At 53.8% G+C, this 20725-nt stretch overlaps 1 protein-coding gene across 1 annotated transcript in view; it reads left to right on the plus strand.

Annotated features, from left to right (window-relative positions):
- The first annotated feature begins 6560 nt into the window (after positions 1–6560).
- The window catches only part of SPRED1 (sprouty related EVH1 domain containing 1), a 155301-nt gene continuing 141136 nt past the window's right edge, over positions 6561–20725 (plus strand). The window contains exon 1 of the mRNA XM_075613234.1: positions 6561–6889. Coding sequence (XP_075469349.1) covers positions 6867–6889 — 23 coding nt within the window. The 5' untranslated portion in view covers positions 6561–6866. The remainder of the gene's footprint in view (positions 6890–20725) is intronic.

A 20725-nucleotide genomic window follows, 5' to 3' on the forward strand; every position in this document is an offset into this window, starting at 1 on the left:
CCCTTACGTGTGGAAACTGCTCCATGTTACATGTAATGTAGTGTGGTGCACCTGCTGGTTTACAGGACTCCTGAGTCTTCCGCGGTGATATGGGGAAGTACATCAGGACTGGCTCGTGAGGTAATGCTAAGAACTACTCATTTCTGGTGCAGCGCCTCCATCTCTTCCAGGTCCCCACGACAGCAGGGAGGAGTCTCTGGAAGAGAACCTCTGGGTGCAGCTTCTTCCTGAATGACTCCACTCTCAGGCAAGAAGGTTCTTTCAAATTGGACATCCTTTATTGTCATCTTTACTGGCAGACTGCCCATCATTGCGGCCGGTCTTTAGCCGCTCATCCTAAAGGTTGCCCACCTCAAGGAACTCCCTGGACACCACTCCTAGTCAGGGCCCTAGAAGCTGTCCTTGCTCTTCCCTTACTCTCTAATAGAGTAAGGGAATAGTCTGCCCACCTCTCCCCTAAGGGAGGGCCACAATCCTTGCCAGAGCCCTGGCACTGTGTTGGGTCAGACAGTCTCATTCAAGTGGCATGAGACACTCACACATACTCCCACTTCCACTAAATTCAGGAAGTGATGCGTACTATATAGCTCCAGTAGGCACCACCCCTGTGTCACTGTAAGTGTAAGTGGACACAGAGTATGATGTCATTTCCTTCACTACACAATACACATCACAGGGGATGAGGGCAAACCTCCTGATTACTTCTGGCAAACCTGCCCTTTTAACAGGAATTATTGCACAGGAGGAGAGAAGCATGTAACCCCAAAATTACACAGGACTACATATATATATATATATGACCTCCCCCTCTCATGTTATCCCTTTGAGAAAGTTAGCCGTGACTGACGAAACGCGTCAGGGAGCGTCGTGACGTCAGACGCACAGACATTGGAGTCTACACGAAGCGCTGGAGCGTATTGATCCAGGCGCGAGTGCTATAGGCACCACTATTACGGGACCTCTTTCTTGGACTATTATACAGCACACCTGCCTTGTGAATTTGCTGGGACTCTGCTCCACTGCCAACGGAGCCTGGGACGGCCCCAAAAGTCTGCAGTCTAACCGGATGGTGCTACCAGTCCTGGGAATCTGCTGTGACGTTGCTCCCTTACCAACGGAGCCTGGGACTGCCCCAAGAGTCTACAGAAAAACCGGATGGTGGTGATTATTATATATCACATATGCTTGATTTTATTGCATTTTTGTAAGTGCGTTTTTTACCCCAATCTCTCCCCCCTCCCCCTCATTAAATACTTTTATACGCTATGGGCGTGCGCTCTCTCCTCTTTTTTCCTTTTTATATATATATATATATATATATATATATATAATCAAAAAATAAATAAACGATACCGTTCTGTGGCTAACGAAATGCTTTTATTTGTGCGAGCTTTCGAGATACACTGATCTCTTCTTCCGGCGATGTTACAATGAATGAAGCAAGCAAAAGGTATACTTAAAAACAGTGTCTCTTGGAATGTTATCTTTGCTCGTCCCTCCCCCGGTGTGGATGTGATTTATGGCTAGAGGTGTTAAATGGTACCTGAAAGTAAGTGATGTAAGAGTGTGTGTGTGTCTGTGTGAATATAAATGAATGGAGAGCCCCCAGTGTATACAGTGCTTTACAAAAGGTGTGTGTGGAGTGGGAGTTAATATAAATGGTGTGGGGTGATTATTGAAGCTCAGCTAACACAATACTGATTCCTCTACATGTATATATATATATATATATATATATATATATATATATATATATATATATATATATATATATTTTAACTGTAGGTAGAAACAGACTACTATGTGACAAAGCTGATGATTTTTATTTTAATACACATAGCGTTTACAGTTATTGACCATTACGTCTCCATTAGTAATGGAGTTTATAAAGGAGAAGCTATTAGCAGAATAATAAGCATCCCTTTATTTTCCAAGGCTGGTAATGGCTGTAGTAATAGAATGAGGCAGTAGAAAACAAAAACGTTTAGGCATATGTGTCAAGCAACACGTTTTTACAATAAGTGACTACAGGCATATCCCGGTTTAAGGACACTCACTTTAAGTACACTCGCGAGTAAGGACATATCGCCCAATAGGCAAACGGCAGCTCGCGCATGCGCTTGTCTGCACGTTCTGAACAGCAATACCGGCTCCCTACCTGTACCGAAGCTGGGCGCAAGCGGGGAGACTATAGGGCCTGTTCACGCAAAGCCACTGACAGTGGGAGAGGGTAGGGGCGGCCCAGTGGACACTCTAGTCCTGGGCCCCGGGAAAGCTGTCTGCGGCCCTGAGTATTGGCACCTCTTTTTTTGGCAAAAAAAAGCCCTGCAAAGCGGTAAAATCAATATAAAATGTGCACTGGATTGGAGGAATATATCAGGTTATAAGGGGCCCTAATGTAAATATCCTCCTATAATAATGTCCATAAATTCAAAGACCATAGGTGGTGGGTGCAGCTTCAAGAAGTGTTGCATAAATTTGCTCTGATTGACTGAACTATAATGATTGGAGAACCTAAGCCAACAATTATGGAATACAGTGTAACTAAGAGACATAATATATAGTGAGTCAAAATATGAGAGAAAATGTACAGGTTTGTCATAGCAATGTTCAAACCAGTACAGGAAACATAAGACATATGTTCTCATATACATATCAGGGCTGGCTTGATGGCGGTTCCATTGATGCCATTGCATCGCGCCCCGTGGTTACAGAGCCCCGCCGGAGACGTGGCATCTCAGACATTGTGGCGTCACATTGTCATGGAAACGCAGCGCCATGCACCGTCACATCATGGCGTCGCGATGTCACGTCATGGCAACGTGCCGCTATTTGATGTCGCGGCGCCATGATAATGGGACGCTGCAGGAAGAGATGCCGCCGGACCAGGTAAGAGGCAATTACAGATTTGCGCTCTCCCCCGAAATCAGTTTAACTGTTGTGGAGAAGAGCGCAGGGCCTCTGTAACCACGGGGCTCGGTGCAATGGCACTGATGAAACCGCCATCAGGTCTCTTAGGTAAGAGGCAAAGCGAAAGCCCCTGCATCAAGCCCCGCAAAACTGCAGCCGGCCCTGCACTCATGGCTGCGTAATTAGAAGCCTTGCATTGACTGCACTCTACTTGGATTGGAACACCAACACGGTGATTTTATTTCTGTTTCATTTTAATAACTGACATATATAGTAATAATAAAATAACAACTAGTCAAAACATAATTCTTAAAATAATCTGGTAGGAAAAAAAACCTAAAATGAGTACATGAGGATAAAACCAGTGGTTGAGGTGAGATGGTAATAATTTCATTTTTTTTTTTAAAGGGATTTATTTTCGACTCGTCCCCTTTTTAGTTTTAAAACATAAATATTGCTTAAATATTTCTGTAGTTCCTAGTCCTAGAAGCCATATTGGTCCTGGAGCTGGAGAAGAGCAGATTTGATGTAGGTTGTCATAACATTTAGTGGACCAGCATGGCATTTTAGTGCACAGAGATTTCCAAACCTCACACTGCAGGTTTCTTCTGCAGGTGCACGGCACAGAACTCTCACTAAAAGGTATCCCAAGCTACAACCAATCTGCTTACATCTTTCTAAAGTGTATTCCTAAGAGCTTTGCCCCAAAGTCGAAAATATGTACATCTTTCAAATGAAGCACAGTACCACGTCGACCACTGGATAAAACATTCTATTATTAGTAATGCAAGTCTGAATTAGTTATCATTTTGAGATAGTTAAACATATTATTTTAAAATAATACGTTACTGCACTTGTGTACACTCTGCTTACACCTCTCCCTATTTACAGACATGTCAACTTATTTTCTGAGAATCTCAATGATTTGGAGTCAGTCTCAATGATTTTTCTCATAAGCAGTCTCATAACTGGGGTCTCACTAATCGAGATGCGCGAACCTGTCCTGTTTGTTTGTGACAACAAAACTTTTGATTTTATTTTAAATGTTTACTTTTGCAAATATTATTCAAAATGCAATTATAATGCCAAAATTTTTCTTCAGTTTTATTTGTTTTAACCCTTTTGGTGCCTTTTAGAAGTAGGAGCTGCATTATGGGGTCTTACACTCCATTAGCTAAATCATAATAATCCTCCTCGCCCTCAGTGATGGAGCGATCATGTGGCCATTCCACCACTTGAGTCAGTTGAGTCAAAAATACCAATGTCACCGGCACATTGGTCAGGTGACCCCAGGTGCATTTTTGGGGCGAACCTGTTTTTTTTCCCCCACTAAAAAATATGCAAAAAATTTGTCCATTTTGATGTGTTTGCGAACCTTTGCACATCTCTGCTTACTGACAATCAGTAGAAAAAAAATACATTTTTTGGGGCCCGGAACCCCTATATCTCACTGATTTTGGAACTTAAAGTTTGACATGTGTCGCATTTTATTAGGGAAACTCAATCTTAATGTGCTGGAAATTTATTATTTTTCTACTTTCTCCTTAAAAAAAAGACACTTCGCTCAATAAAACCCAGGGAAGGTGAAGAGATTTCATGTGGGCCATTGCTGCCTGAAGAGAGGCTGCGCAGTGTGCAATCGCTGTACTGAACAGCAGGGAAACGATTCATCTGTGCTTCATTCCTCCTCCTCCGCTTCTCATTGGCAGCCAGTTCTCTCCTTCTCTTCCTCCTCCTGCATTGCAATGCATGAATCCAGACAATTCTTCATTCCCTCATTGCTCGCACAGCCCTCTCCGGGTCGCACATGATCTTTCTCTGCTCACTGCCTTTGCTTAGACTTGAATAGACAGGCCCAGAAATTTGAACCCGTTTCTGCATATCGCTGCTCACCCACCTTACAACTTGCAGCTTCTACACTCCACCGTGATCCGTAGCATCTGCTTGCTGGCAATGTACATGCAGGGTGATAATGCCATAACACAAGGGATAATATTTATTTTTTATTTATTTATAAAATGTTTTACCAGGAAGTAATACATTGAGAGTTACCTCTCGTTTTCACGTGTGTCCAGACATAGCAATAACAACATCGGACTGAATACTCAGCAGAAGAGCTAACAGTCTAATCAGATATGGTGTATTTTCTAGGTATTAACACTCAAAGCAAACACGTCACAAGGAGGGCCCAGGTACAAAGTATTATTTTACTGGGAAGGAGAATCCGAAATGTTGGAATTTTCACATCATTTAATGTCTAACCAATTTAAACCAAAATAAGGATCCCAATATATATTGTATATGTATTTATATATATATGAATGTATATATCTACAACCTGTAAATAGGCAGCATGTATGCAAAGTAAAAGGGCAGCTTATGTGCCTGAATTCAGGGGAACACAAATCACAAATAATAAACTGTACACCGTTGTTAGAAGGTTTTTACATATCAACCCCTAAATAGGTGACGTTTTGCAAGACAGAAGTGATACCGCTCAACACATCCCATGTCCACCATGGACGTTTGCTAAATAGACAAATGTTTATTTTGGTTAAAGGTGTTTTCATCTTGGAAGTAAAATGCTAGCCGTTAGTAGAGGCCCTTCTCAAAATGAGTGTTACAGAGATGAGACCTTAGGATAGGTAAAAAAGAAATAGACAGACTTTAGGGGGTGGGGTCACTTTTATTCAACATCTCCAATCACCATTTTTCTCTTACAAAAACAATATTAAGGCCAGACATAATGTTATACATCTCATTATAATCATAATAATACAAAGTACTAATACGGCCTCTCTAAATTCTCCTGTCCACACTCCCCAAATCACTGGACAAATACAGTAGGTGCCAAATTCCTCTCTAATGGTGCATTGTCTATGTATGTGTGCGTGAATATATATATAGAGAGAGAGAGAGAGAGAGAGAGAGAGAGAGAGCTTGTGCCAGAAGCAGTCTCTTCCTCTCCCTGTAGTATATATGTATATAATGTACATAAGTATTATATTTTATGTGTTTGTGGCAGGAGCATAATGTATGTGTATATAAATATAATGTATGTGTATGTATGTATATCTACATAAAATATACATTGTGCATGAGTGTGTGGCAGGAGCATAATGTATGCATATGCAAAGTGTGTGTGTGGCAGGAGCATAGTGTGTGTGTGTGTGTTTGTGGCAGGAGCACAGTGTGTGTGTGTGTTTGTGGCAGGAGCACAGTGTGTGTGTGCGTTTGTGGCAGGAGCACAGTGTATGTGTGCGTTTGTGGCAGGAGCATAGTGTGTGTGTGTTTGTGGCAGGAGCACAGTGTGTGTGTGTGTTTGTGACAGGAGCACAGTGTGTGTGCGTTTGTGGCAGGAGCACCGTGTGTGTGTTTGTGGCAGGAGCACAGTGTGTATGTGCGTTTGTGGCGGGAGCACAGTGTGTGTGCGTTTGTGGCAGGAGCACCGTGTGTGTGTTTGTGGCAGGAGCACAGTGTGTATGTGTGTTTGTGGCAGGAGCACAGTGTGTGTGTGCGTTTGTGGCAGGAGCACAGTGTGTGTGCGTTTGTGGCAGGAGCACTGTGTGTGTGTGTGTGTGTGTGTGTGTGTGTGTGTGTTTGTGGCAGGAGCACAGTGTGTATGTGTGTTTGTGGCAGGAGCACAGTGTGTGTGTGCGTTTGTGGCAGGAGCACAGTGTGTGTGAGTTTCCCTCCTTCTCCCACCCCCGGGAGGAGGAGTAGTACAGAGGAGGTGGGGGGCTCGGCAGTGCTCTGGATGCGCACACACACGGATACTTGTCGCAGGATTGGCCCGGATCTGGGCTCTGTGTCCCCACTGTTATTATCAGGGTGCTCTCCCGCCGGGACTGGCCCCCGGCTCCTGCCTCCGCTCACCATGCGGCTTTCCCGGGAGCCTCCCAGCGCCCCGGCCGTGCGCAGCCAGCCCCGGATCGGAGCCCGGTGAGGGGGGGACAATGAGCGACGAGCAAGAGCCAGAGTGAGTGACACCTGTGTCTATATACTGTGCTGTGAATGTCTATATACGGTGCTGAGTGTCTATACACACACACACACACACACACGTGATGTATATGCATTGTGTGTGTGTATGTATGTATGTATGTATATATATATATATATATCTATATATATCTATATATATATCAATCAATCACAGTGTGTGTGTCTATAGCCTGTGTGTGCTATGCCTGCCATAGCTATATACTTCTGTGTCTGTATACTGTGTGTGTCCATGTACTGTCTAATCTATATACTGTATCTGTGTCCATATCTATGTACTGTATCGGTATACAGTGCGTATGTGCATACTGTATATATAGATTTTAGTTAAATACACGGCTGTATATATATATATCTTGTGGGAAATACATCTATATACTGTATGTAGCAAATAAAAGTGTACAAACCTGCAACCGGCCTTTAGTGCCAAACGATTATATTACTGCGTGTCTGTACGCTGTGCCTGTCTATATACCAGCACTGTGCGGGTGTGTGTATATACTTTCCCTTTTTCTATGTCAATGTACTGTGGGTGTATATAGTGTGTGCGTGTATAGATAGATAGAGAGAACATGTTTTGGTATATGCGTAGATATATACGACTGTCCATATTTACATGACATTTATGTATCAAAGCTACAACCCACCACATAGTGCCAAACAATGATATGATTGTTTGTGTCTGTATACATATATTTATATATACTAACTGAAATCCAACGCTGGCCTCTACGTAAGGCCTTTACATGGTGTATATGAGTAGTGTCAATGTGTGTGCTATTTGCACAATAAGCACACGATATGTCCCCTGCAGTGTCCCTGGGTGACTCAGAACTTCATGGTACATTCATTTCCCATGTTAGAGATATTGTATTGTATTGTATGTCTTTATTTATATAGCGCCATTAATGTACATAGCGCTTCACAGTAGTAATACATGTGGTAATCGAATAAATAACAGATAATATAAATAACAGATCATGGGAATAAGTGCTTTAGACATAAAAGTAACATTTCGGAAGAGGAGTCCCTGCCCCGAGGAGCTTACAGTCTAATTGGTAGGTAGGGAGAACGTACAGAGACAGTAGGAGGGAGTTCTGGTAAGTGGGTCTGCAGGGGGCCAAGCATTATGTATCGTGTGTTCAGAATATCCATAGTGCTATTCATATGCTTCTTTAAGCAAGTGGGTCTTAAGGTGGGTCTTAAGATATGCTGGCTTTATGGCTTCATTCACTTGGTGTTATAAATGTGCCCACAATAATAGTTCAGTCCAAGGGTGGAGGGCGAGCTGCACGTGGGAACTGTATGTATATGTATTTAACAAAATACAATATACATATATGATCACTTGTAGGATCCCAGTTGGTTGATGTGTGTGCTCAGAATCTCCACATGCTGTTAACATGTTGCACACTGACAGGTGTTCATGAGATGTTTGCTTTGCTGGTACAGGAGGAGGACAGCTAAAGTGCCCAGTGGGAACTGGTACATGGTGTATATAAGGTGTGTGTGGTGGTATGTGTATAATATGTGCTGTGTGGTGGTATGTGTGTAATATGTGCTGTGTGTTGGTATGTGATGTGTGCGATATGTGTTCGTGTGTGATGAGATGTGTGTAATGTCTGATGTGTGCTGTGTGTTGGTATGATTGTGATGTGTGTTGGTATGTATGTGCTGTGTGTGATATATGATGATCCCCTTGTATGTTCCTTGGTGGTTGTTCTGATCCCTGACAAGCTCTTGTGTAGCCAGCTCCCTTCTTGTGACAGGTCCCTGTGTGCCCTGTTCTGTGTGTAACAGGGCCCTGTGTGCTCTGTGCTGTGTGTGTGACAGGTCCCTGTGTGTTCTTTGCTGTGTGTGTGACAGGTCCCTGTGTGCTCTTTGCTGTGTGTGTGACAGGTCCCTGTGTGCTCTTTGCTGTGTGTGTGACAGGTCCTTGTGTACCCTGTGTGTGTGTGTGACAGGTCCCTGTGTGTCCTGTGTGTCCTGTGTGGTGTGTGTTACAGGTCCCTCTGTGTGTGTGTGTGACAGGACCTTGTGTGCTCTGTGCTGTGTGTTACAGGTCCCTTTGTGATTTGTGTGTGTGTTTGTGTGTGTGTGACAGGTCCTTGTGTGCTCTTTGCTGTGTGTGTGTCAGGTCCCTGTGTGCCCTGTGCTGTGTGTGTGTCAGGTCCCTGTGTGCCCTGTGCTGTGTGTGTCAGGTCCCTGTGTGCCCTGTGCTGTGTGTGTCTGGTCCCTGTGTGCCCTGTGCTGTGTGTGTCAGATCCCTGTGTACCCTGTGTGTGTGTGTGTGACAGGTCCCTGTGTGTCCTGTGCGGTGTGTGTGTGACAGGTCCCTGTGTGCTCTTTGCTGTGTGTGTGACAGGTCCCTGTGTGCCCTGTGCTGTGTGTGTCAGGTCCCTGTGTGCCCTGTGCTGTGTGTGTCAGGTCGCTATGTGTGTCAGGTCCCTGTGTGCCCTGTGCTGTGTGTGTCAGGTCGCTGTGTGTGTCAGGTCCCTGTGTGCCCTGTGCTGTGTGTGTCAGGTCCCTGTGTGCCCTGTGCTGTGTGTTACAGGTCCCCGTGTGCCCTGTGCTGTGTGTCAGGTCCCTGTGTGCCCTGTGCTGTGTGTGTGACAGGTCCCTGTGTGCCCTGTGCTGTGTGTGTCAGGTCCCTGTGTGCCCTGTGCTGTGTGTGTCAGGTCCCTGTGTGCCCTGTGCTGTGTGTGTTACAGGTCCCTGTGTGCCCTGTGCTGTGTGTGTCAGGTCCCTGTGTGCCCTGTGCTGTGTGTGTGTCAGGTCCCTGTGTGCCCTGTACTGTGTGTGCCAGGTCCCTGTGTGCTCTGTGCTGTGTGTGTCAGGTCCCTGTGTGCCCTGTGCGGTGTGTGTGTCAGGTCCCTGTGTGCCCTGTGCTGTGTGTGTCAGGTCCCTGTGTGCCCTGTGCTGTGTGTTACAGGTCCCTGTGTGCCCTGTGCTGTGTGTGTGACAGGTCCCTGTGTGCCCTGTGCTGTGTGTGTCAGGTCCCTGTGTGCCCTGTGCTGTGTGTGTTACAGGTCCCTGTGTGCCCTGTGCTGTGTGTGTCAGGTCCCTGTGTGCCCTGTGCTGTGTGTGTCAGGTCCCTGTGTGCCCTGTGCTGTGTGTGTCAGGTCCCTGTGTGCTCTGTGCTGTGTGTGTCAGGCCCCTGTGTGCCCTGTGCTGTGTGTGTCAGGTCCCTGTGTGCCCTGTGCTGTGTGTGTTACAGGTCCCTGTGTGCCCTGTGCTGTGTGTGTCAGGTCCCTGTGTGCCCTGTGCTGTGTGTGTTACAGGTCCCTGTGTGCCCTGTGCTGTGTGTGACAGGTCCCTGTGTGCCCTGTGCTGTGTGTCAGGTCCCTGTGTGCCCTGTGCTGTGTGTCAGGTCACTGTGTGCCCTGTGCTGTGTGTGTGTCAGGTCCCTGTGTGCCCTGTACTGTGTGTGTCAGGTCCCTGTGTGCCCTGTGCTGTGTGTGTCAGGTCCCTGTGTGCCCTGTACTGTGTGTGTCAGGTCCCTGTGTGCCCTGTGCTGTGTGTGTTACAGGTCCCTGTGTGCCCTGTGCTGTGTGTGTCAGGTCCCTGTGTGCCCTGTGCTGTGTGTGCCAGGCCCCTGTGTGCCCTGTGCTGTGTGTGCCAGGCCCCTGTGTGCCCTGTGCTGTGTGTGTGTCAGGTCCCTGTGTGCCCTGTGCTGTGTGTGTCAGGTCCCTGTGTGCCCTGTGCTGTGTGTGTCAGGTCCCTGTGTGCCCTGTGCTGTGTGTGTGTCAGGTCCCTGTGTGCCCTGTGCTGTGTGTGTCAGGTCCCTGTGTGCCCTGTGCTGTGTGTGACAGGTCCCTGTGTGCCCTGTGCTGTGTGTGTGTCAGGTCCCTATGTGCCCTGTGCTGTGTGTGTGTCAGGTCCCTGTGTGCCCTGTGCTGTGTGTGTGTCAGGTCCCTGTGTGCCCTGTGCTGTGTGTGTCAGGTCCCTGTGTGCCCTGTGCTGTGTGTGTGTCAAGTCCCTGTGTGCCCTGTGCTGTGTGTGTCAGGTCCCTGTGTGCCCTGTGCTGTGTGTGTCAGGTCCCTGTGTGCCCTGTGCTGTGTGTGTCAGGTCCCTGTGTGCCCTGTGCTGTGTGTGTGTCAGGTCCCTGTGTGCCCTGTGCTGTGTGTGTGTCAGGTCCCTGTGTGCCCTGTGCTGTGTGTGTCAGGTCCCTGTGTGCCCTGTGCTGTGTGTGACAGGTCCCTGTGTGCCCTGTGCTGTGTGTGTGTCAGGTCCCTATGTGCCCTGTGCTGTGTGTGTGTCAGGTCCCTGTGTGCCCTGTGCTGTGTGTGTCAGGTCCCTGTGTGCCCTGTGCTGTGTGTGTGTCAGGTCCCTGTGTGCCCTGTGCTGTGTGTGACAGGTCCCTGTGTGCCCTGTGCTGTGTGTGTGTCAGGTCCCTGTGTGCCCTGTGCTGTGTGTGTGTCAGGTCCCTGTGTGCCCTGTGCTGTGTGTGTCAGGTCCCTGTGTGCCCTGTGCTGTGTGTGTGTCAAGTCCCTGTGTGCCCTGTGCTGTGTGTGTCAGGTCCCTGTGTGCCCTGTGCTGTGTGTGTCAGGTCCCTGTGTGCCCTGTGCTGTGTGTGACAGGTCCCTGTGTGCTCTGTGCTGTGTGTGTGCCCTGTGCTGTGTGTGTGCCCTGTGCGGTGTACACGAGCCTCCATGTTGTGCTGCTGTTCTGTGAATCGCCCTGATTTGCATAGCAGGATTCCATTCATAAAACGCTCCCTCCCCGTGTCACCTTCACCCACTGGCAGGACACACCCACCCACTGTGACAGGCTGCACACACACACACACACACACACACACACACACACACACACACACACACACACACACACACACACACACACACACACACACACACACACACACACACACACACACACACACACACACACACACGACTATGTGGCCAGCCTGTCACGGTATGTGTGTGGCCAGCCTGTCACTGTGTGACAGGCTAGTGCAACACGCACGCACACACACACACTGTGACAGGCTGGCCACACAGACACTCTCTCCTCCCCCCCCACTCGCTCTCCCCCCTCTCTTTCTCTCTATTTCCCTCCCTCTCTCTTTCTCTCCCCCCTCTCTCTCTCCCCCCCCTCTCTCTCCCCCTCTCCTACCTCTCTCTCCCCTCCGCCTTCTCTCTCGTCCCTCTCTGTCTCACCCCCTCTCTCTCCCCCCTCTTTCTCTCCCCCTCTTTCTCTCCCCCCTCTCTCTCCTCCCCCTCTCCTCTCCCCTCTCTCTACCCTCTTTCTCACCCCACTCTCTCCACCCCTCTCTCTTCCCATCCTCTCCCTCTCTCTGACCCTTCTTCCCCACTCTCTCCTCACCCCCTCCCCAACCTCCCCTCCCTTCTCCTTCCCCCCTCCCCCTTCCCCGCTCACTTTCCCCTCCTCGCTCTCTTCCCCCCTCCCACTCTTTTCCCCCCTCCCCCTCTCTTCCCCCGCCCTCTCCCCCTCTCTTTTCCCCCCTCCCCGCTCTATTCCCCCCTACTCTCTTTCCCCCCCTCCCGCACTCTTTCCCCCTCCCCCTCTTTTCCCCCTGGTCCGACTATCTTCTCCCCCACTCTCTTCCCCCTCCCCACTCTTTTTCCCCTCCCCGTTGTTTTCCCCCCCCTAACCGCTGTTTCCCCCCCCTCCCCACTCTCCCCCTTCTGATCTCTCCCCATCCCTCCCGCTCTCTCTCCCCCCCACACCTCCCGCTCTCTCTCCCCCCCACCCCTCCCGCTTTCTCTCCCCCCCCACCCCTCCCGCTTTCTCTCCCCCCCCACCCCTCCCGCTTTCTCTCCCCCCCACCCCTCCCGCTCTCTCTCCCCCCCCACCCCTCCCGCTCTCTCTCCCCCCCACCCCTCCCGCTCTCTCCTCCCCCCACCCCTCCTGCTCTCTCCTCCCCCACCCCTCCTGCTCTCTCTCCCCCCACCCCTTCTGCTCTCTCCTCCCCCACCCCTCCTGCTCTCTCCTTCCCCCACCCCTCCTGCTCTCTCCTTCCCCCACCCCTCCCGCACTCTTCCCCCTCACCCCTCCTGCTCTCCCCCCTCCGACTCTTTCCTCCTTCCTCCAATTTCTCTCCTCCCCCCTTCTCCGTCTCCCCTCCTGCTCTCCCCCCTCCCGCCCTTTCCTCCTTCCTCCAATTTCTCTCCTCTCCCCTTCTCCCTCTCCCCTCCCTGTCTCCCTCTCCCCTCCCTGTCTCCCTCTCCCCTCCCTGTCTCCCTCTCCCTCCCTCCCCCTACCTCTCTCCCCCTCCCTCCCACTGTCCCCCGTCCCTCTCCCACTCTACACCTCCACTCTCTCCCGCACTTTCCCCCTCTCTCTCCCCCTACCTCCCCAACTTGCACTCTCCTCCTCCCACGCACTCTCCCCCTCCCTCACACTCTCCCCCTCCCTCTCCTCTCCCTCCTCTTCTCTCCCCCCCCACACTTTCTCCCCCTCCCACTCTCCCCACTCTCCCCCACCCCCCTGCCCCACCCATCCCACTCTCTCCCCTCCCTCTTCCACTCCCCCCCACTCCCCCTTCCCCCTCCTTCTTGTGACAGGTCCCTGTGTGCCCTGTTCTGTGTGTGTGACAGGTCCCTGTGTGCCCTGTTCTGTGTGTGTATGCGTGTGACAGGTCCCTGTGTGCTCTGTGCTGTTTCTGTGCTCTGTGCTGTGTGTGTGCAGGTCCGTGTGTGCTCTGTGCTGTGTGTATGACAGCTCCCTGTGTGATCTGTGTGTGTGTTACAGGTCCCTGTGTCCTGTGCTGTGTGTGTGACAGGTCCCTGTGTCCTGTGCTGTGTGTGTGACAGGTCCCTGTGTGCCCTGTGCTGTGTGTGTCAGGTCCCTGTGTGCCCTGTGCTGTGTGTGACAGGTCCCTGTGTGCCCTGTGCTGTGTGTGTCAGGTCCCTGTGTGCCCTGTGCTGTGTGTGTCAGGTCCCTGTGTGCCCTGTGCTGTGTGTGTCAGGTCACTGTGTGCCCTGTGCTGTGTGTGTGTCAGGTCCCTGTGTGCCCTGTGCTGTGTGTGTCAGGTCCCTGTGTGCCCTGTGCTGTGTGTGTCAGGTCACTGTGTGCCCTGTGCTGTGTGTGTGTCAGGTCCCTGTGTGCCCTGTGCTGTGTGTGTCAGGTCCCTGTGTGCCCTGTGCTGTGTGTGTCAGGTCCCTGTGTGCCCTGTGCTGTGTGTGTGACAGGTCCCTGTGTGCCCTGTGCTGTGTGTGTCAGGTCCCTGTGTGCCCTGTGCTGTGTGTGACAGGTCCCTGTGTGCCCTGTGCTGTGTGTGTCAGGTCCCTGTGTGCCCTGTGCTGTGTGTGTCCGGTCCCTGTGTGCCCTGTGCTGTGTGTGTCAGGTCCATGTGTGCCCTGTGCTGTGTGTGTGACAGGTCCCTGTGTGCCCTGTGCTGTGTGTGTCAGGTCCCTGTGTGCCCTGTGCTGTGTGTGTCAGGTCCCTGTGTGTCCTGTGCTGTGTGTGTGTCAGGTCCCTGTGTGCCCTGTGCTGTGTGTGTCGGGTCCCTGTGTGCCCTGTGCTGTGTGTGTCGGGTCCCTGTGTGCCCTGTGCTGTGTGTGACAGGTCCCTGTGTGCCCTGTGCTGTGTGTGTCAGGTCCCTGTGTGCCCTGTGCTGTGTGTGTCAGGTCCCTGTGTGCCCTGTGCTGTGTGTGTCAGGTCCCTGTGTGCCCTGTGCTGTGTGTGTCCGGTCCCTGTGTGCCCTGTGCTGTGTGTGTCAGGTCCCTGTGTGCCCTGTGCTGTGTGTGTCAGGTCCCTGTGTGCCCTGTGCTGTGTGTGTCAGGTCACTGTGTGCCCTGTGCTGTGTGTGTGTCAGGTCCCTGTGTGCCCTGTGCTGTGTGTGTCAGGTCCCTGTGTGCCCTGTGCTGTGTGTGTCAGGTCACTGTGTGCCCTGTGCTGTGTGTGTGTCAGGTCCCTGTGTGCCCTGTGCTGTGTGTGTCAGGTCCCTGTGTGCCCTGTGCTGTGTGTGTCAGGTCCCTGTGTGCCCTGTGCTGTGTGTGTGACAGGTCCCTGTGTGCCCTGTGCTGTGTGTGTCAGGTCCCTGTGTGCCCTGTGCTGTGTGTGACAGGTCCCTGTGTGCCCTGTGCTGTGTGTGTCAGGTCCCTGTGTGCCCTGTGCTGTGTGTGTCCGGTCCCTGTGTGCCCTGTGCTGTGTGTGTCAGGTCCATGTGTGCCCTGTGCTGTGTGTGTGACAGGTCCCTGTGTGCCCTGTGCTGTGTGTGTCAGGTCCCTGTGTGCCCTGTGCTGTGTGTGTCAGGTCCCTGTGTGTCCTGTGCTGTGTGTGTGTCAGGTCCCTGTGTGCCCTGTGCTGTGTGTGTCGGGTCCCTGTGTGCCCTGTGCTGTGTGTGTCGGGTCCCTGTGTGCCCTGTGCTGTGTGTGACAGGTCCCTGTGTGCCCTGTGCTGTGTGTGTCAGGTCCCTGTGTGCCCTGTGCTGTGTGTGTCAGGTCCCTGTGTGCCCTGTGCTGTGTGTGTCAGGTCCCTGTGTGCCCTGTGCTGTGTGTGTCAGGTCCCTGTGTGCCCTGTGCTGTGTGTGTCCGGTCCCTGTGTGCCCTGTGCTGTGTGTGACAGGTCCCTGTGTGCTCTGTGCTGTGTGTGTGTCAGGTCCCTGTGTGCCCTGTGCTGTGTGTGTCAGGTCCCTGTGTGCTCTGTGCTGTGTGTGTGTCAGGTCCCTGTGTGCCCTGTGCTGTGTGTGTCAGGTCCCTGTGTGCCCTGTGCTGTGTGTGTCAGGTCTCTGTGTGCCCTGTGCTGTGTGTGTGTATTACTGGTCCCTGTGTGCCCTGTGCTGTGTGTGTGTGTGCCAGGTCCCTGTGTGCCCTGTGCTGTGTGTGTCAGGTCCCTGTGTGCCCTGTGCTGTGTGTGTCAGGTCTCTGTGTGCCCTGTGCTGTGTGTGTGTATTACTGGTCACTGTGTGCCCTGTGCTGTGTGTGTGTCAGGTCCCTGTGTGCCCTGTGCTGTGTGTGTCAGGTCCCTGTGTGCCCTGTGCTGTGTGTGTCAGGTCCCTGTGTGCCCTGTGCTGTGTGTGTCAGGTCCCTGTGTGCCCTGTGCTGTGTGTGTCAGGTCCCTGTGTGCCCTGTGCTGTGTGTGTCAGGTCCCTGTGTGCCCTGTGCTGTGTGTGTGTATTACTGGTCACTGTGTGCCCTGTGCTGTGTGTGTGTGTCAGGTCCCTGTGTGCCCTGTGCAGTGTGTTACAGGTCCCTGTGTGCCCTGTGCTGTGTGTGTCAGGTCCCTGTGTGCCCTGTGCTGGGTGTGTCAGGTCCCTGTGTGCCCTGTGCTGTGTGTGACAGGTCCCTGTGTGCCCTGTGCTGTGTGTGTGTCAGGTCCCTGTGTGCCCTGTGCAGTGTGTTACAGGTCCCTGTGTGCCCTGTGCTGTGTGTGTGTCAGGTCCCTGTGTGCCCTGTGCTGTGTGTGTCAGGTCCCTGTGTGCCCTGTGCTGTGTGTGACAGGTCCCTGTGTGCCCTGTGCTGTGTGTGTCAGGTCCCTGTGTGCCCTGTGCTGTGTGTGTGACAGGTCCCTGTGTGCCCTGTGCTGTGTGTGTGTCAGGTCCCTGTGTGCCCTGTGCTGTGTGTGTGTCAGGTCCCTGTGTGCCCTGTGCTGTGTGTGTCAGGTCCCTGTGTGCCCTGTGCTGTGTGTGACAGGTCCCTGTGTGCTCTGTGCTGTGTGTGTATGTGTCCTGTGCTGTGTGTGTGCCCTGTGCTGTGTGTGTGTCAGGTCCCTGTGTGCCCTGTGCTGTGTGTGTCAGGTCCCTGTGTGCCCTGTGCTGTGTGTGACAGGTCCCTGTGTGCTCTGTGCTGTGTGTGTATGTGTGTGTGCCCTGTGCTGTGTGTGTGCCCTGTGCGGTGTACACGAGCCTCCATGTTGTGCTGCTGTTCTGTGAATCGCCCTGATTTGCATAGCAGGATTCCATTCATAAAACGCTCCCTCCCCGTGTCACCTTCACCCACTGGCAGGACACACCCACCCACTGTGACAGGCTGCACACACACACACCCACACTCACTGTGTGTGTGGGACAGTGTGGCCAGCCTGTCACAGTGTGTGTGTGTGTGGCCAGCCGGTCACTGGGTGTGTGACAGGTTGGTCACAAAGACACACAATGTGACAGGCTGGCCACACAGACACTCTCTGCCCCCTCCCACTCGCTCTCCCCCCATCTCTCTCTCCCCTCTTTCTCAACCCCCTCTCTCTCCCCCTTCTTTCCTCCCCTTTCCCCAACCTCCCTTCCCTGCACCTTCCCGGTCTCTTTCCTCCCCTCCTCTCTTCCCTCTGCTCTATTTCCCCCTCCCCGTTGTCTTTCCCCCCTCCCACAGTCTTTCCCTCCCTCCCCACTGTCTTTCCCCCCTCCCGCTCTCTATACACACACACACACAAACAAACACACACACGACAGGCTAGTGCAACACGCACGCACACACCCACTGTGACAGGCTGGCCACACAGACACTCTCTCTCCCCCTTCCACTCTCTCTCCCTTCCACTCTCTGTCTCCCCCACTCTCCTCCCACCCCCGCCCGCCCACTCTCTCTCATCCCACCCTCTCCCCAACCTCCACTCTCCCCAACCTCCAGTCCCTGCTCCTTACCGGCTCTCTTTCCTCCCCTCCCTGCTTTCTTCCCCCTCTCTTTCCCCCCCACTCTCTTCCACCCCCTCTCCCCTCTGTCTTCCCCCCCTCCCCGCTCTTTCCCCCGTCCCACCCTCCCCTCTCTCTTCCCCCCCACCCCGCTCTCTTCCCCCTCCCCACTCTCTTCCCCCCTTCCCGTTGTCTTTCCTAGTCTTTCCCCTCCTCCCGCTGTCTCCCCTCTCACCGCTCTCCCCCTCCCCGCTCTCTCCACCTCACCCCTCACACTGCTCCCTCCTCCTCCCCCCAACTTTTCCCCCCTCCCCCCACTTTCCCCCTCGTCCTCCCCCCCACTTTCCCCCCCTCTTCCTCCCCCCTTCCTCCTCCCCCTTCCTCCCCCCTTCCTCCTCCCCCTTCCTCCTCCCCCTTCCTCCTCCCCCTTCCTCCCTCCCACTTCCTCCCCCCATTCCTCCCTCCCGACTTCCCCCCCCCTCTCTTCCTCTCCCCCCTCTTTTCCCCCTCCCCCTTTTCCCCCTCTTCCTTTCCCCCTCTTCCTCCCCCCCCACTTTCCCCCCTCCCCCTCTTCCTCCCCCCCTTTCCCCCTCTTCCTCCCCCCCTTTCCCCCTCTTCCTCCCCCCCACTTTCCCCCTCTCCTCCCCCCCCACTTTCCCCCTCTCCTCCCCCCCACTTTCCCCCTCTCCTCCCCCCACTTCCCCCCTCCTCTCCCCCACTTTCCCCCCCTCCTCCCCCCCCCACTTTCCCCCCCTCCTCCTCCCCCCCACTTTCCCCCCTCCTCCCCCCCACTTTCCCCCTCCTCCCCCCCACTTTCCCCCCTCCTCCTCCCCCCACTTTCCCCCCTCCTCCCCCCCACTTTCCCCCCTCCTCCTCCCCCTTACTTTCCCCCCTCCCCCCCTATCCTCCCCCTTACTTTCCCCCCTCCCCCCCTCCTCCCCCCCCTCCTCCCCCTCCCCCCCCTCCTCCCCCTCCCCTCCCCCCCTCCTCCCCCCCCCTTACCTCCCCCCCCTCCTCCCCCCCCCTTACCTCCCCCCCCTCCTCCCCCCCCTTCCCCCCCTCCTCCCCCCCTCCCCCCCTCCTCCCCCTCCTCCCCCTCCTCTCCCCCCTCCTCCCCCTCCTCTCCCCCCTCCTCCCCCTCCTCTCCCGTCTCTTCTCCCCCCTCCTCCCCCTCCTCTCCCGTCTCTTCTCCCCCCTCCTCCCCCGTCTCTTCTCCCCCCTCCTCCCCCGTCTCTTCTCCCCCCTCCTCCCCCGTCTCTTCTCCCCCTCCTCCCCCGTCTCTTCTCCCCCCTCCTCCCTCCTCCTCTCCCCCCTCCCCCTCCTCCTCCCCCTCCTCCCCCTCCCCCCTCCTCTCCCCCCTCCCCCTCCCCCCTCCTCTCCCCCCTCCCCCTCCCTCCCCCCCCTCCTCCCCCTCCTCCTCCTCCCCCTCCTCCTCCCCCTCCTCCTCCTCCCCCTCCTCCCCCCCCTCCTCCTCCCCCCCCTCCTCCCCCTCCTCCTCCCCCCCCTCCTCCCCCTCCTCCTCCCCCTCCTCCCCCTCCTCCTCCCCCTCCTCCCCCTCCTCCTCCCCCTCCTCCTCCCCCTCCTCCTCCCCCTCCTCCTCCTCCCCCTCCTCCTCCTCTCCCGTCTCCTCCCCCTCCTCTCCCGTCTCCTCCCCCTCCTCTCCCCCCTCCTCTCCCCCCTCCTCCCCCTCCTCTCCCTCCTCCTCCCCCCCCTCCTCTCCCTCCTCCTCCCCCTCCTCCTCCCCCTCCTCTCCCTCCTCCTCCCCCTCCTCTCCCTCCTCCTCCCCCTCCTCTCCCTCCTCCTCCCCCTCCTCTCCCTCCTCCTCCCCCTCCTCTCCCTCCTCCTCCCCCTCCTCTCCCTCCTCCTCCCCCTCCTCTCCCTCCTCCTCCCCCTCCTCTCCCTCCTCCTCCCCCTCCTCTCCCTCCTCCTCCCCCTCCTCTCCCTCCTCCTCCCCCTCCTCTCCCTCCTCCTCCCCCTCCTCTCCCTCCTCCTCCCCCTCCTCTCCCTCCTCCTCCCCCTCCTCTCCCTCCTCTCCCCCTCCTCTCCCTCCTCTCCCGTCTCCTCCCCCTCCTCTCCCGTCTCCTCCCCTCTCCTCTCCCCCTCCTCTCCCCTCTCCCCCTCCTCTCCCCTCTCCCCTCTCCCCTCTCCCCTCTCCCCCTCCTCTCCCCTCTCCCCTCCCCCTCCCCTCTCCTCTCCCCCTCCTCTCCCCTCTCCCCCTCCTCTCCCCCTCCTCTCCCCCTCCTCTCCCCCTCCTCTCCCCCTCCTCTCCCCCTCCTCTCCCCCTCCTCTCCGCTCTCCTCTCCGCTCTCCTCCCCCTCCTCTGCTTGTTGACAGTTTATGTGGGAAGTAACAGCTCAGGGAGGTTCCGGTGCCACGTGACTCCTCCTCCATTCATAAAATACCTGTTTCCATTCACAGAGCTGTGAGTGTGTGAGAGCACAGGCCGCACACACGGACACTGCTGCCCGGGGGGACGGGGACATGGGCCCTATAATAAGCAGCTATCTGACAGCGAGTGAGGAGGGCGGGAGTCACCGCGTGCAGCCGCCTTCCTGTGTGTGACTGGCTGCGGAGGGGGGAGAGGGGGGCGGTCTGCAGTAGATGCGGTGGGTGGGGGAAGCATTGCAGGCCAAGGGGTAACATCTGTCATATCCTCTGTCCAAACCATGTATATTTTTATTTTTATCATATTTTCTCTGTTTGTTCCCTCCCATCACATGCCTCACTGTGAAATCATGCACTAGTATTCCATCTACAAGAGCTGCTGATCATTTTTTTGTGGTTGGGTGGGGAGGTTTCAAAAAAATGGCTGCCTATAGCTAATTGCCTGAGAATTGCTTTATATTTCAGTGCAGTGCAAGCTGTGCCTGAGCTCTTACCTTTCTCCTGGCAGGGAACTGTGCTGTTTGTGTACAGTATATGTTAATGTATACTTCCATGCTCTCTGTGCTGTTTGTGTATACTTCCATGCTCTCTGTGCTGTTTGTGTATATGTTTATGTATACTTCCATGCTCTCTGTGCTGTTTGTGTACAGTATATGTTAATGTATACTTCCATGCTCTCTGGGCTGTTTGTGTACAGTATATGTTAATGTATACTTCCATGCTCTCTGTGCTGTTTGTGTATACTTCCATGCTCTCTGTGCTGTTTGTGTATATGTTTATGTATACTTCCATGCTCTCTGTGCTGTTTGTGTACAGTATATGTTAATGTATACTTCCATGCTCTCTGTGCTGTTTGTGTACAGTATATGTTAATGTATACTTCCATGCTCT

The sequence above is a fragment of the Ascaphus truei genome, chromosome 9 (assembly GCF_040206685.1).
Source record: "Ascaphus truei isolate aAscTru1 chromosome 9, aAscTru1.hap1, whole genome shotgun sequence".
NCBI lineage: Eukaryota > Metazoa > Chordata > Amphibia > Anura > Ascaphidae > Ascaphus > Ascaphus truei.